The 15214-nt window shown below is 33.0% G+C and overlaps 2 protein-coding genes and 1 non-coding gene across 5 annotated transcripts; all 3 read left to right on the top strand.

The window, feature by feature from the left end:
* The first annotated feature begins 828 nt into the window (after nucleotides 1-828).
* On the top strand, nucleotides 829-4374 carry LOC112527308 (hemK methyltransferase family member 2-like). 3 transcript variants are annotated; one of them, XM_025137880.1, is made up of 3 exons: nucleotides 829-1015; nucleotides 2522-3317; nucleotides 4050-4374. In XM_025137880.1, the coding sequence occupies exon 2, from the start codon at nucleotides 2536-2538 to the stop codon at nucleotides 3292-3294; it is 759 nt and encodes a 252-aa protein (XP_024993648.1). In that variant the 5' UTR covers nucleotides 829-1015; nucleotides 2522-2535; the 3' UTR covers nucleotides 3295-3317; nucleotides 4050-4374. The 3 variants fall into 3 exon arrangements, with proteins under 3 accessions (XP_024993648.1, XP_024993658.1, XP_024993638.1); XM_025137890.1 differs by having other exon boundaries at nucleotides 871-972; XM_025137870.1 differs by having other exon boundaries at nucleotides 871-1024.
* A 1514-nt stretch (nucleotides 4375-5888) lies between these two features.
* Nucleotides 5889-6049, top strand: LOC112503080. Its single transcript, XR_003067846.1, has one exon. It is a non-coding gene; the product is annotated as a U1 spliceosomal RNA (small nuclear RNA).
* Nucleotides 6050-8874: 2825 nt separating this feature from the next.
* On the top strand, nucleotides 8875-13919 carry LOC112526826 (glycine cleavage system H protein 2, mitochondrial-like). Its single transcript, XM_025137251.1, has 3 exons — nucleotides 8875-9114; nucleotides 13157-13416; nucleotides 13606-13919. Exons 1-3 carry the CDS (start codon nucleotides 9039-9041, stop codon nucleotides 13729-13731), a joined length of 462 nt encoding a protein of 153 aa, XP_024993019.1. The 5' UTR covers nucleotides 8875-9038; the 3' UTR covers nucleotides 13732-13919.
* Nucleotides 13920-15214: the final 1295 nt, after the last annotated feature.

Here is a 15214-nt window from a genome sequence, read left to right as displayed (position 1 = left end):
GTAAGTTCTTCACATACAAAAAGCCGATATACGATTCATTTTTCCTACATGTGTTTGTCTCCGTGCTCTATGTGGATGGTTTAAGTGCTACGTTTCAGCTATTAATCCTCATGTTAGAATTTTGCGTAAAATCCAACTATTTTGGTGATTGCATTAAAATAGAGTTAGAAGATCAGTTATTTTGGATGATTTCTCGAATTTATAACATAAATTTGTTGTTTTTCTAAAACATATCTATACTATATTATAAAACATTTGACAAAAACTCTTAAAAACAATTTTTATGGATGAAGTATTATTTATCGATGCATATTACTTAAAAATTCAAGATTACAAGTTGAATTTGACAAAAACTCTTAAAAACAAATACATGATAAACATCATTTTTAATATACAAAATTTAAAATATAATTAAGATAATCATTGAATTCTAACATAATACTTAATTATCATAAAAAATTATTTTATTAAATCAAGAATAAATTAGTTTGTTATTAAACTTCAATTAAATTATAATAAAAAATTGAATAAAAAAAGAACTTTTAAATAGTTAATTTAATACTAATATCGCTTATTTTTTTAAAATATTTTATAATATCTTCAAATTTATATTTTATTAAAAAATAAAAAACATTTTATTTTTCTCAAAACCACATAAAATTACATTATAACATCGATAATAAACATAAAATATAAAACAAAACATTAAAACGAAGATGTATCTAATTACATTATTAAGTTACATTCTTAGTTTTATAAAAACCTAGTCAAATATCAACATACATAATAGAAAGGTGTTCCAGCGCTACCGAGTTGAATGCATTTTTGCCTTTCTTTTTTACTTTTTCGTCCCTGTGTCTTTTATCCAACGATTTTATTTGCGCTGTTTCCTTTCTCGAGCGGAAGTTTTTGGTTGCCGGCAACCGGACGAGGGTAATTTCCGGCAGAGGTCTTCCAGCAGTTTCATCCTATGTAAAACCTACGTTACGCGTTTGAAGTTTTATTTTCCAATTTCGTAAGAACGGTTATTACCATTTCTTTTCTTCGAGGTCTAATGTTTGATTGATGCAATTTTTGATGGTTTTCTTTATTGTTGTAAATTCACTATGAGGTGTTTCTTGGTGTAGTAGGCATTCGATTCAATTGCTGCGTTCTGCATGATTATAAATCTTCATGTTTTATCATTCTGAAAACACTGGGAACTGCTTTGTATCGATCTTGGCATTCGATGGAATTAGACTGTTGTAGTATGCATTTTTGTGATTGATTGTTTTTAATTCAATCGTAGTTGAGCTGTACTTAAATTCGCCCGTTTTGTTAATCAAGAACAGATAGTTGATTGCAAAATCACCGACGTTCATAAGAATACCAGCCAAAATGCAGCAAAATCAAGAATAGTTAGGTTTATGTCATAAGTGTCACAAATCAGGAATGTTCTATGAGATTCTAGAATTCCATTGAAGCAACCAAATCGTGTACGTGACACTCTCAATTCAGTAAGCTAGCATATTCATGCATTTACATCTATCTCATACAATAAGCAAACCTCTTTACTAGTTCAGATTTTATATCTAATATGCAATATATGACTGCATATAGTTAGCCTGAACTTTTTGAGTATTAGGGAAACATCTGACATACTTTCAATGATGACAAAGACCGGGGAATCTTGTGGATAAAAATCTAATCATACCAATATTTTGTAACGTTTATCATGCAATATTAGGTAATGCTGGATCAAATACCAAACCAACCCAATATATTACATATCCCACCTAGAACCCCTGTTTGGAGGGTAAGATGTACGCAAACTTTCTTATGCCTCTTGACTCTTGAGAGACCATTTCCAAGAAGACCTCTGGCCTGCAAAAAATATTTAGAAAAAGATTTAGAAAGCATGGCTGTAAGGAAATTGTCTTCTTATGGGACATCTTAGAAAGGAAATTGTTGCATTTAGTTTTGCATGGTGAGGGTGTTATTTTTTTTTTTTTTGCATGTTGATGAGTTGAACTTGAATTCATATGTGTGTACAGGATGAGATTTTTACCCAAGGTATGTTTTCTTACAACAGGATGTGTCAATTGTTTGCTCTTGAGAAAATGTAGGTAGGCTTAAGAATCTGGTAACTTTGTGTTTCGTTGCACATATGCAATGTGACTTTGGTGAAAGGAGGAGTAAGGGGGTTAAGTGGACAAGAACTGCTAATGTCTTTTAGATGGAAAATGGCGGTGATGATGCAATCGAAGTTAGTCATACCTCTTCTGTTAGTCGTGTTGCTAAGTTATATCATGGACTGTCTACATTCATATTTCTGATGGTTGTTGGTTAATATGGCATTGACATTTTAGTTCTTCAAATGGTTGCTACAATACACTGCATCTAAGGATACTTTAAGAAATTAATGTATTGATAAGCTATAGAATGGGACTGTCTTATTTTATAAGGTCGTCATCGTTTGGTTCCAGTCTTCTATGGAATATGGTTATTTTAGCTGTTTTATCTTTTTTGTTGTTTACTTCAGAATTTCCAGAAAAGATGCCTCCCAGGATTGCACAAATCCGACTTGTCAGTTCACATCCTCAAGTTTATGAACCTTGCGATGATTCATATGCCTTGGTTGATGCACTGCTGGCTGACAGGACGAAATTGTTAGAGCACCACCCAACAATTTGTATGGAAGTTGGCTGTGGTAGTGGCTACGTCATTACTAGTCTTGCTCTTATACTTGGATCTGAAGCAAGGAATGCCTATTATTTTGCAACTGATGTCAATCCTTATGCTGCAACGGTGACTCGTGAGACACTTGAAGCTCACGGGGTTCATGCAGAGTTAGTAACCACAAATATTGCATCGGGGCTTGAAAAGCGATTGTCAGGATTGGTGGATGTGATGGTGGTTAACCCACCTTATGTGCCAACACCTGATGAAGAAGTAGGTAGTCTTGGGCTCTCCTCTGCTTGGGCTGGAGGAGAAAATGGTCGGAATGTTATTGATAAGATTTTACCAGTTGCTGACAACCTGTTGTCGGATAAGGGCTGGTTGTATATGCTCTTTCTTGCAGAAAATGATCCCTTACAGATTTGTCTTCAAATGAGAGACAAAGGTTACGGTGCAAAAATTGTTGTCCAAAGATCAACAGAAGAAGAAACTCTCCATGTAATTAAATTTTGGCGTGATCCGGATATTCAGATGGAGGGAAATGAAGCGAATTTGACACCAAAAACAGCTCCCCAAAGAGGCTTGGAGTTTCTGCTTTCACATATTTCCCGGTTGTCATTCCGAGAGAGGCAATAGCACTTCCTGCTGATCCTTAAAAGGTGAATTACATAAATCTTTCTTTTGATGCAATGATTTATTACAGCATTTTCCGTACTATTACAAGTTACACAATCAGGTTTTCTTCTGAATTTGTTAATCTTGATTAAATGAAGCATTTTGTCTCTTGAATAGTACACAATCAGGTCTTCTTCTGAATTTGTAAATCTTGATCAAATGAAGCATTTTGTCTCTTGAAATCATTGTCATCCGTGTGCTTCATGTTGCTCGCTAATGAGTTAGAAAAGCCACTTAATAGTTTATGTGCTGAATTGCTTAAAGAAGTACCTACCAATTAGTGTCAGGTTACTTGATATGGCTACGATATATGACCATTTTAGGTTAGACCAGGGGCTCTTAGACATAGTCTAGATGGGAGGAAGGGATCTACATTCCGGTTACTTAATTAGGAGATCTTGGAGATGCAAGATAAGGGTAGCAGACTAGGGGTGGGAAAATGTAGCAAGCCTAGACGGAAGGATGGGGTTAGGGTTGGTGAGCCGGAATTTAGATCTCCCGAGTCTTAGGTTACACTTGGGATGTGTAGTTATTCATTCATTGGTTATGTTTTCTTCTACCTGCTCTTGTTTGTTGTTTCTTTGTTTGAATGTTGTTTTCTTCTAACTCATTTCCAAATTTTAGCACTGCCTTCTTTAGTATCAAGTTTCATAGTTTCAAGTTCTTATATTATTTCTCCACAATTTTTTGAGCAAGTTTTATCCTTCTTTTTGCAGACTTTGCACAAGACGGGATCTTTCACGGAAACAACCGCTCTACTATTTGGGTAGAGATGAGGTCTGCATGCATCCCCGAAACCACCTGTAGTTGGGACATACAGCGCTTGTTTGATTTGGTTGGATTTTATATGAACATTTTAGGTTATCCAACTCTCCACAGGGTCACTTGTCATTTCCGTTTGTTGGACCAATTCTTCCATTCCTATATTAGTAGTGTTTGTGTACCCATGGTCTTGCATTTCTGTCAATATGCTTGCAACACTCTTTTGAACCACCACGTTTGATTTTCAAGAGGACTTCACTTGGGCCTTTGGTGTAAATTGGATATCTGTGAGCCATTATATTTCGAAGCTTAGCCAGTTAGACCCAATAAAACAGAAGTATCTGTATGTAGTGGTTCATACATTACTTAACACGAGTTGGAGTCCTATGCCGTTTCCTGATTAACTCAGATGGTTACATTTATAGCCATATCATGATCCTATCATATAACTATTATTCTTTTGGGTAATCGAGGCATTCAGGGTTGCATATTTCTTCACAATGGTTACGTTGGAGGTATCCATGTGTAATTGGATAGGCAACCCCATATCAGGCTCGAATAAAACGATACGCCAATTATCAAGAATCCAAGGGTACAGTAGACTATGTTGTTCTAGATGATTGAACATTTATGGTCAAATTTGTAACGTTTGATTTTATATTAACTATAACGTGTTTTTAAGCAATTTTGATTAATTTAAAATATGTTGATTTGCTAGTAATTTGTTTACTTTATTATTTAAATTTTTAAATATGAAAATTAATTGAATCATTGAAACTGTTAATTTGTTTATTACTAACAACTTATATTTTAAAATTTGAATAGTTGAATTTGTAATTGAATTTGTAGTATTTTGTAAAGATAAAGGGTCTAATTTTAATAATAACAATTAAAAAGGATAGTTTTAATAATAATATATTTATTACTAATAAAAAAAAGTTAATGGTAGTGATAATAATAATATATAATACCTATTTTGAGAAAATATAAAATATAAAAATTATTGAACAATGATTACAAGTAAATTAAATAAAAAATAATTAATAATGATTAAGTAATTATTACATATAAAAGGAGATGTGTCTAATTAGTAATTAGAGAGTTGTTTAAATAGAATCATCCTTTATAAAATAATATAGATACAGATAGATAATTAATGTTAGAATTATTGAAATATAATGGTTTTTGGAGTTGGATGTGATTTTTGTAAAGATTTTGACTTTAAAAACAAGATGATATTAATTGTAGAAAATAATATTTTTATCTTATTTTATTTAAAGCATTTTTAAAAATTAAAAACCATTTACAAATTTGCAAAGTTTAATATACTAATTAACAATATTGGAGTTTAAAATCATAAGGGTGGTGCTTGATTGGTTTGAGCTTGCTTTCAAATTCAAAAATACCAAGAGATTTCAGGTTTAAATCCAAGAAGAAATAAAAATTCTCTTGTGGTCACGAAGGTTCAAATACGGTGACTCTGGTCTATCTAAAAAAAAGTTGTAATTACGAACAATTTACTTGTAATCTTGAATTTAAGTAATATCCATTAATATACAACACTTCATACATAAAAAACGGTTTTTAAGAGTTTTTATCAAAAAATTTATAATATAATATAGATTACATCCATATAGTAACGTTGATTTGTTTATTAAAAATAAAAATAAAAAGAAAAAGCAAATGCGTAGAAAGGAAAATGAACATATTCTAATGTAACCCACATCGGTAGAGAAAGTTAAAAGGAAAAAGGAGGAGTAACAATAAAAAAGGAAAGAGGGAAATGAGAAAAAGTACTTACCTGGATGGGGTCAATGGATGATCAAAATGGCCCATGGCCTAGGTTAGTGATCTCCATTGCACTTAGGAGGGGTGCTATCCTAAGGTCGGCCCAAGTGGTCGAACCTACATCATAATTTGTGGTAGTGGAGGCATGCGTTCGCGCAGCCTCTGCATTAAGACCTTAGTTTAAAATTTTGAAACCTAATTCAAGGTTGATTTAAATTAGCACTTGGATTAAGAGTGAGCATAGGTGGGTATCTACCTCATTTGATAGGACTTAGAACCGATAGTTTTTGAGATATTGGAATCGGTTAGAGTGGTTCTTGAATTTTTGGAACCGGAACTATTTCCCTATTAAAATTTTGTTATTTAGAAATTAAAAATACATTGCTAAAACACTAAATAAATAAACAAGTATATAAATTATACGGAATAATGGTTACAAATATTGTTTAACGATTACAAATTATAATAGACTAATAGTAAATGTTGAAAGTTTAACGATTACATACTATATTTGTAAATGCTTTGGTAGCACTTTCACCAGTCTAGTTCCGTCTCGACAATCTATACTCGTCTAGTCTCCATTGGAGGGGGCGTAATAAAGTTGGACGACTTCACCTCTATATATGTTAGATCCTCCTTTCTCCTCAAGAATTCTTTTTGAGAACAATCTAATAGAGTTCTACTTATTCTTAACATCAAATGTAAATCGTTCTAGTTGCAAGTACAAATCCAACAGGATATGACCATTGTACGTGGAGATAAATATTAATTTAGGGTGGTTATTACATTAGTCCATTAGCGTAAGCCGAGATTGAAAGAAATAATTACATAAAATGGGACGAAAGCAATGTGATCCATTTTTATTACTAGAAGTTTGTACGGTGATTTTTTGACAGTTTATTTTGCAGTTATATATCTTTTGGGGGATCCATCAAGATGAAATATGTTCAACATGCATGAACCGTCACAAGAAGGGCTGCAAATTTTTCATTTGTGACGGATACATGTTAAATAAATATCTACTTCTAAAATTAATTTTTTTTTTTTTGAAAAAGTTGGAAAAAAAGTTTACGTCAATCAATTGCGTTTAACGGTTCAATAATATAGCTTTAAAATTTTGAAAATGAATTTAACGGTTCAATAATACTCATATCAATTTTTTGTTAATCGAATACAGATGAAGTTTACGTCTGATTAAAGAGGGTTTTTGGTTACCTCCCAAAAATCTCATGATCAGGTTCTTTTTTCTATTTCCAGGTTTTAATTCCGTATACATTTGATACGATCAGTATTTGCTTTCAATCAATTATCTTAATCTCTTACCTGATTCGTTCAGTTTGTTCTTTATGATCTTATTCTGTTTTGTTCTGACGATTTTAGATTGTATCAGTCTAATTGATATAGTGATTGAGCCTAATGAATATAAAATCACCCGAAATGGAGAGATAATATAGCGTTTACAACCACAATGGATAAGAAGATAAACAACAACCTACTAACTACAATACTATAAGATAAACAACAACCTACTGTAGATAAACATAATCAAATACAAGATAAACATTTCATTTTAAATATAAGAAATCTAAAATATAATTAGAATAATCATTTATTCTAACAAAATACTTAATTATTATCCTTATAAAAAATATTATATAATTAAATCAAAAATAAATTACTTCGTCATTAAATCTAAATTCAATTATAATAAAAAAAACGATATTAAAGCATCTGACAGAGACGGAGTAAACGAAACATTAAAATCGAGATATATTTTGATGTATTGCACGAGTACCCTTCTAGTTATATTATAAAGCATCTGACAAGAACTCTTAAAACCCATTTTTTATGCATGAAGTACCGTTTATTCATGCATATTACTTAAAAATCAAGATTACAAGTAAATTGTGGGTAAGTACAACTTATTAAAGCTCCATGTTTGAATTCGTATAACTAACGGCAGATAAACATAATCAAATAGATAATAAACATCTTATTTTATAATATAAAAAATCTAAAATATAATTAGGATAATTATTAAGTCTTAATAAAATAATTAATTATTATTGTTATAAAAAATATTTTATTAATCAAATATAAATTACTTCGTTATTGAATTTAAATTAAATTAGAATAAAAAATTGAATTGAAAAACACAAAAAAATGAAAAAATTTAAATAGTTAATTTGATACTAATATCGATATTTTTTTTTGTCTTTTCATGATATTTTCAAATTTATAGTTTATTCAAAAATAAAAACATTATCGTTTTTTTTAAAACACATAAGACCAATTATAACATCGACTGAGATAGAGAAAGAAAATATTAAAACTAAGATGTATCTTGCTGCATTGCACGAGTTCCCTTAATGACTACTAGAAGGGCACTCACGCAATATAGCGATATACATCTTCATTTTAATGTTTCGTATTATCTTTTGTCTCTGTTGATATATAATATGGTTTATGTGGTTTTGATAAAGATAATGTTGTTACTTTTGAATACAAATAAATTCGAAGATGTCATAAAATTTTTAAAAATATATATTGATATTAATATCAAATTAACTATTTAAAAGTTTTTTTTTGTACAATATTCTTAATTCAAATTTTTATTATAATTTAATTTAGATCTAATAATGAAATAATTTATTTTTGGGTTAACGATATAATTTTTATAAAGATAATGATTATGTTTGAACTCAATGATTATCCTAATTATATTTTAGATTTTTAATATTTAAAATGAGATGTTTATCATATATTTGATTATGTTTATCTACGATTAATTATATGAATTAAAAAATGGAGCTTTAATAAGTTGTATGTACACATAATTTACTTATAATTTAAATAATATACGTTAAAAAACAGTACTTTATACATAAAAATGATTTTTAATTTTTTTTTATCAAATAATGCAATCCATAATTTTTGTATAACGATAGGCACAAATCCATAATTTACTCCTCTTTTTTCTTGGAAGATTTTGTGTTTGTTGGAGCTTCTTAAAAGACGATTTTATCCTCGGCAACAACCCTGGTCGGTGATTGCACACCCAACGCCGAACGCCTTTGTGTTTTATTAGTATAAAGAGAGGCAAGGCAAGGAGTTTGTTGGTCGGCGAATCATTCTCTGAAAACGAAAAAGAGGCGATGGCATCAAGACTCTGGGCATCAAAAGCTGCTTCATACCTCAAGATCTCTACTTTCAACAGAGGTTTTGCTTCTGGTAATCATTCCACCTTCGTCACCTTTATTGTTTTTGGTTTCATTCGTTCGGAAGTTTGATCTCTGCTTTCGTTACACTGAAGATCTGATCTTATATGGATTTTTAGTATTCTTTTTATAGAATGATCCGTCTGAGGTTTTAGAGGTTTTTGAGATTCGTTCTACTGTTATTCTCTGGAAATTATCGTGGATCGTAGAAGGTGATATAGATGCTCTATAACAATTCGTTTTGTTGGTTTTGTACTGGAGTATGTGAGAATTACGTTTATAAATAAAATCTGAAAATTTGGTGGCCGTCAATCTGGATTTCAAAATCCGTCAGATATAGAATAACAGATCGACCTTCCTTCCTTAACTTCAATTGCATTGTTCTATTATGAAGTGCTTAAGGGTGTGTCTAAATCGGTTTTCATAGAGAACTAGACAATATATGGTTCAACTCTAGGGTTCCAGAATTTAGAAAAAATAATGTCTTGAAGCACTCTGGTATCTGGTGAAGCTCCTAAGTGCTTGTTCTGTTTGATGGTGGAGGTTCACATTACTGGCTGCCTTCTTTGCATCTAAATCCCTATCGTGGATAACTTGTGAATGTGCATCTTTCTTTTATGTTGTATTGTCTGATCAGGAAGAAATTGAATGAGGATTGTGAGCTTCTCATGTTTCAGAGTGATTATTGCAACGTTCAATAATCAAAATTGAGATATTAGTTGCACTAAAGTATAAAGTTAGGGATTGTTAGATAGTTTTACTTACGTTTACCCTGAAATCAGTTTTGTTGCAGCAAATCTACATGCATCTCATCTGATTATTTTGGCCCTAAAAAATCAGAATCAAAATTAGATTTGTCACACACTGAAAAGCTGTTTATTGAGACTTTAAGCAACAATAATAAAATTTATCATACTTCGGTCTTCTTGAAAGATCACTCCTCTGCTTCAAAATTCATCTTTCAAGTTTCTACCATTTGAATGCCAATTACTCACTTCCATGGTTGGTGAAAATGCACGGAGTGATACGTCATCAAGCTTAGATCTCCGATCTTTGTGCAATGTGTGCAAAAGCCTTGCAACCAAACTCTGTTAGTTTGGAATTTGGATAAGGAAAGTAGGAAACATCTTTCCCCTCCAAGACTCTCCATGTTATCAAAACCAAATGCGACCAAGAAAGATATTATCAATCAGGTGATATTGATTGCCCCAGAGTGACTTTGGCAGCTTTGTAATTCTAAGCATGCATTTTTCTCTATAAAGGTGTGGTTCAGCCTCTAACACAAACATTGTGTTGTGGGCTACAAGGACTCTTCTCGTGCAATTAGTCATGTGTTGTATAACATGCTTCAAAATCCAATTTCTTCCATTATAAGAGAAGGCACCCTTCCAACATGGTATGGACTTCTGGAAGTGTGAGAGAATCTAGTCTTTTGTCTTCAACAAATAAAGCCAAAGTCTGCCTGATGCATCACAATGTGATATTAATTGTGGACTCTACTTATACGGGACCACCTCATAGGTCTGAATCTATCAGTTCTGGTAATTCAGTCCTCTCCATGCTGAAGTGGAAAGAAACTTCATGTTCTTGACCAATTAAACAAGTTTATCAAGGATTTAAGTTTCTACGTATCTAGGAGGCAAGTAATGATTTGATAGAATTTTATTCGCTTATCAGTCATGCATCATAGTTTGGTTTATCATTACCTTCCTCAATTTTGAATCTTTCTGAATCCACCTTCACATTATGTTATATCAAATATTTTTTAATTTAAATACTTCATCTATTTAAGTTGATAAGGGTCTGTCATTCATAATTTCATTGAGAACACTTACTACCTACTAACTACCCATTTCATTGACCTTATATTTTAAGCTGAAAGTTAAAATGATAATTATCAGTCAACATGTTAAAAAATAGTAAATTTTTCATTGACCATTTATACCGGACAGGGTCTGCATCATACAGTCCTCTTTACCATGTTAGCATTTATTCATAAAAAAAAATTAGCATCTGGCCCTTAGTCTCTATCTGAGAACTGCTAACACCAGCATGAGTAGCATGTATTTTCCATTTTTACATACCAAAATCTCTAGTTTGGTTTTGTAGCGAAGAACTCTCTTCTTACTGTTGCATGATAGTGTGGGCAGCATCAATGACTCATCCTATTGGCCATGTGCAACATTGAGGCATTCATCTCAAGTGAAAGGACATTTTATTTGGTGATCTAGAATGAATATCATCTCCATGTACCAACTCTTGCTGCATCCTTAACATAGAAGCTTTACTCTGTGTCACTTTCCTCTCATGCATAGACTCTAATTTTATCTGGATGCTATGTGCATATGTTCTTAGGGCCAGATGATCAAATAACTTGTGGTCGATTCACTACACAATCAACCTTATCATCAGATTTTGCTCTTTTGGAAGTTCCATTTCTTGTATCATTAGGTTTTACTTTATATCCTTAATCCTTTGGTCGGATCATACATGATACAACCTCTTGTGATAAAGGATTTTAGATATAGCGAGTTTAAAATAGAACATCTATTGGCAACTCCACTCTACCGAAAATACACAAACACCACAACAAACCTCATTTGGATACCCGTTGGGATTTACGTCATAATCACTAGTTTGTCGAGGTGCATAATTTTTTTTAAAATGTAGAGAGTGCGACCATGTACACATGCTCCTTATCTTTGCAAGGTTTGGGGAGGAAAGTCTTTGTATGCAAATATGCAGTCTTTTCACTTTCTTGATTTGAACCTGCTGATCACAAATGAGAAACCTTACCGGTTGCTGCAAGGCTCATCCATTGTCTTAAAATGGCAAAGAGAGAGAAAAAAGGGAAATAGGCACAACTATCCCATGTGTTTTTAAATTTGGTCTTGCAGTAGCACTTCTCTGCTTCTCTCTGTGCTGTTTCATCTCTCTTGATCAATCCAATTCCAATATATATAATTTTGTCTTCACTTTGTTGTGGAGAGATTTTTCTTTTTCCTTTCAGATGGTGTAGATTCAGTTTGTCTTATATGTTGTGTGGTTCAATTTTTGAGTTAATTGTTTAGGCCATGGCGCTGTTAATATGATTTGGTTAACGTACATAAATCTTGGTTAATCTTGCTCAACTTTATGTCATGCTTTGTAGGGGTGAGCATAGGCGGGTACCCGCCCTTTTTGACAGGAACCGGAACCGGAACCGGAACCGGCGGTTCTTGAGATATTGGAACCGGAACCGGAACCGGTTGAAGCGGTTCTTGAATTTTTGGAACCGGAACCGGAACCGCCGGGACCGGTTCCGGTTCCGGGTACCCGCTTCCTAAAATTTTAAAATTTTGTTATTTAGAAATAAAAATAAAATATTGCCAAAACACTAAATTAAATAAACAAGAATACAAATTATACGGAATAATGGTTACAAATATTGTTTTAACGATTACAAATCATAWTAAACTAATAGAAAATGTTCAAAGTTTAATGATTATATACTTTAATTATAAATGTTCAAAACTTAACGATTACATATTACGAATTGTAGTTTAGTAGAACTAGAAAGTAGATGAAGAATGAAGATGATCGCGTCATTTGAAGATGTAACCTAATATAAATTTGGTATTGAAAAAAATTAATTATTTTTATTGAAAAACAACCGCCGGTTCCGGGTACCCGGCGGGTAACGGTTCCGAAAAACTGAGAACCGGAACCGGAACCGTTCTCAATCGGTTCCGTATTTTAGGAACCGGAACCGGAACCACTCATATCGGTTCCGGTTCCGGAACCGGCGGTTCCAAGGCGGTTCCGGTTCCGCAAACGGGTACCCGGTTCCGCTGCTCACCCCTAATGCTTTGAGTCTGCCGTACCTTGATGCCACAATGACAAAATGGGATTTTATTTTTCTCCAAATTCAGCTGTATTGGTTGAGTACTGAACCTCAAAATTTTGGAAAACTGGTTAAATCTTTTCACTTTCTTCTTTCACAAGTGTCCTAGTGTTGAAGAGTACAGATACAAGAGCGTCCACATATTCACTTCTCATTTTGGTAATATGTTCAGTTGTTAAGGATTTGAAGTATGCTGATTCTCATGAATGGGTCAAAGTCGAAGGCAACTCTGCCACTGTCGGTATCACAGACCATGCCCAGGACCACTTAGGAGACGTGGTTTATGTTGAATTACCGGACGTTGGAACCACTGTAACTCAAGGTAGCAGTTTTGGTGCAGTTGAGAGTGTGAAGGCCACTAGTGATATTAACTCTCCTGTTTCCGGGAAGGTTATTGAAGTCAACGAAGAGCTCACTAGTTCACCTGGCTTGGTAAGTCGTCTAATGCTCATTTTCGATACATGACTCTATGAAAATGCATTTTCTATGTACACTTGCGGTTGCTCGTTTGCTACTTGATGCATTTTCTATCTACTGCTGTCTGCACGCACTCTCACCTTGCAAAAGAGGCTGCTGCCATAACCTTAATGACGTTTTACTTAAATATTGTGAAAATTTCAGGTTAACGGAAGCCCATATGAGAAAGGATGGATTATAAAGGTGGAGATAAGCGACACTAATGAAGTAAACTCCCTAATGGACTCCGAACGATACTCAACGTTCTGTGAAGAAGAAGACAAGCACTAGAATCAATATCGTATAAGCTTGTTTTACATATCGTTATATCGTATTCCACTTGTTTTCGCTTTTCTTTGCTTATGTATGTTTCGTGGTTCACATTCGGGTTTTAGGAATTGCATATTTTGCCTGAAAATTGTGAATTCCAAATGGGGTTTTGCTTATTTATACGACAAGTTAATATATCTTCCCCCGGACGTAGTATGGTTGGTTTCAGAATGATATACTTGCATAAACAGTCAAGGATTTGTTACAATTCTTTTGGGGATTGGGCTTTTAAGTTGGTTAACTAGGAGACCGTTATGTTATTGATTTGCCTCTTTCACATGATGCCCTTGGGATCGGACCGGAGTGGGCCCGCTACAAACCCTTTTGGCACAAACAGGCATATTTCAAACAGAATTAAGTACCAGAGCTTCAAGTATTGAAGTTATTACGAGTTACAGAACACAAAGATGGCACGGTAAGGATCTTAGGGGGCTGTTTACCAAACACTTACCCGGTAAATGTTTACCGGTAAAATTTGACACTATCACTTACTTACTGGGTATGACTTTAGTCCACCAAAACGACATTGTATGCAACAATTTTTCCAGTAAGCATTTATCATAGTAAGAGTCGTCGCCTTCACTTACCGGGTAAGACTCTCGGTCCTTGTCTTCCTCTTACCGAGTAAGATTCTTGATCCTTACCATATTCATCCGGTAAGGTAATGTGATTTGGTAAGCGCTTACCTGGATAAGCGTTTGGTAAATGACCCCTTAGACTTTTCAAATCAACTGTAGAAATTTGTATGAGCATTTGCAATTACCATCATTGATTATCTCGATAACTATTGTTGATCATTCAATCACTAGTTTCAGGAAGCTTGACGAGGTCTTTTCTCGATCAATAATTGTTTGTTTGTCAACCACCCGATACGATTCCAACATCGTGCATAGCAATTTACGAAATGATATCATTTTAACATTATACTACATCAACCGCAATGTTATGTCCAACGATTGTATACTAATTGATGCATATACATTAGTACAATATGTGTTCGATCAATGAGTACATGCATATCTACTATGTAGCAAGTATATAGGCATTGACACATATACTTGCTGAAACTTGTTAGTATATATATATATATAGAGAGAGAGAGAGAGTGTTTGTTTCAAATACAACTTATCGTATTTGTAAAACCAATGCAACCCAATAAATTGAGATATTTATGGAAATGATGGCAGTTAATTTATTATGATTTGAATATTTATGAAAGATGAATATGGTTTATTAATTATTATCAATACTTTATATTATGAAACAATCAAAACTTCTATGAAATCACATATTAATCAAATGAAATGGACGGTTGAGATTGAGTTGTATTGGTTACACAAATGTCAAGGATTTGTATAATAACCAACCCCTCTCTCTCTCTCTCTCTCTCTCTCTCTCTATATATATATATATATATATATATATATATATATATATATAGGGG

Source organism: Cynara cardunculus (genome assembly GCF_001531365.2).
Source record: "Cynara cardunculus var. scolymus isolate 2C chromosome LG 1, CcrdV1, whole genome shotgun sequence".
Taxonomy (NCBI): Eukaryota; Viridiplantae; Streptophyta; class Magnoliopsida; order Asterales; family Asteraceae; genus Cynara; species Cynara cardunculus.
This window is presented reverse-complemented; position numbering and strand designations above follow the sequence as displayed.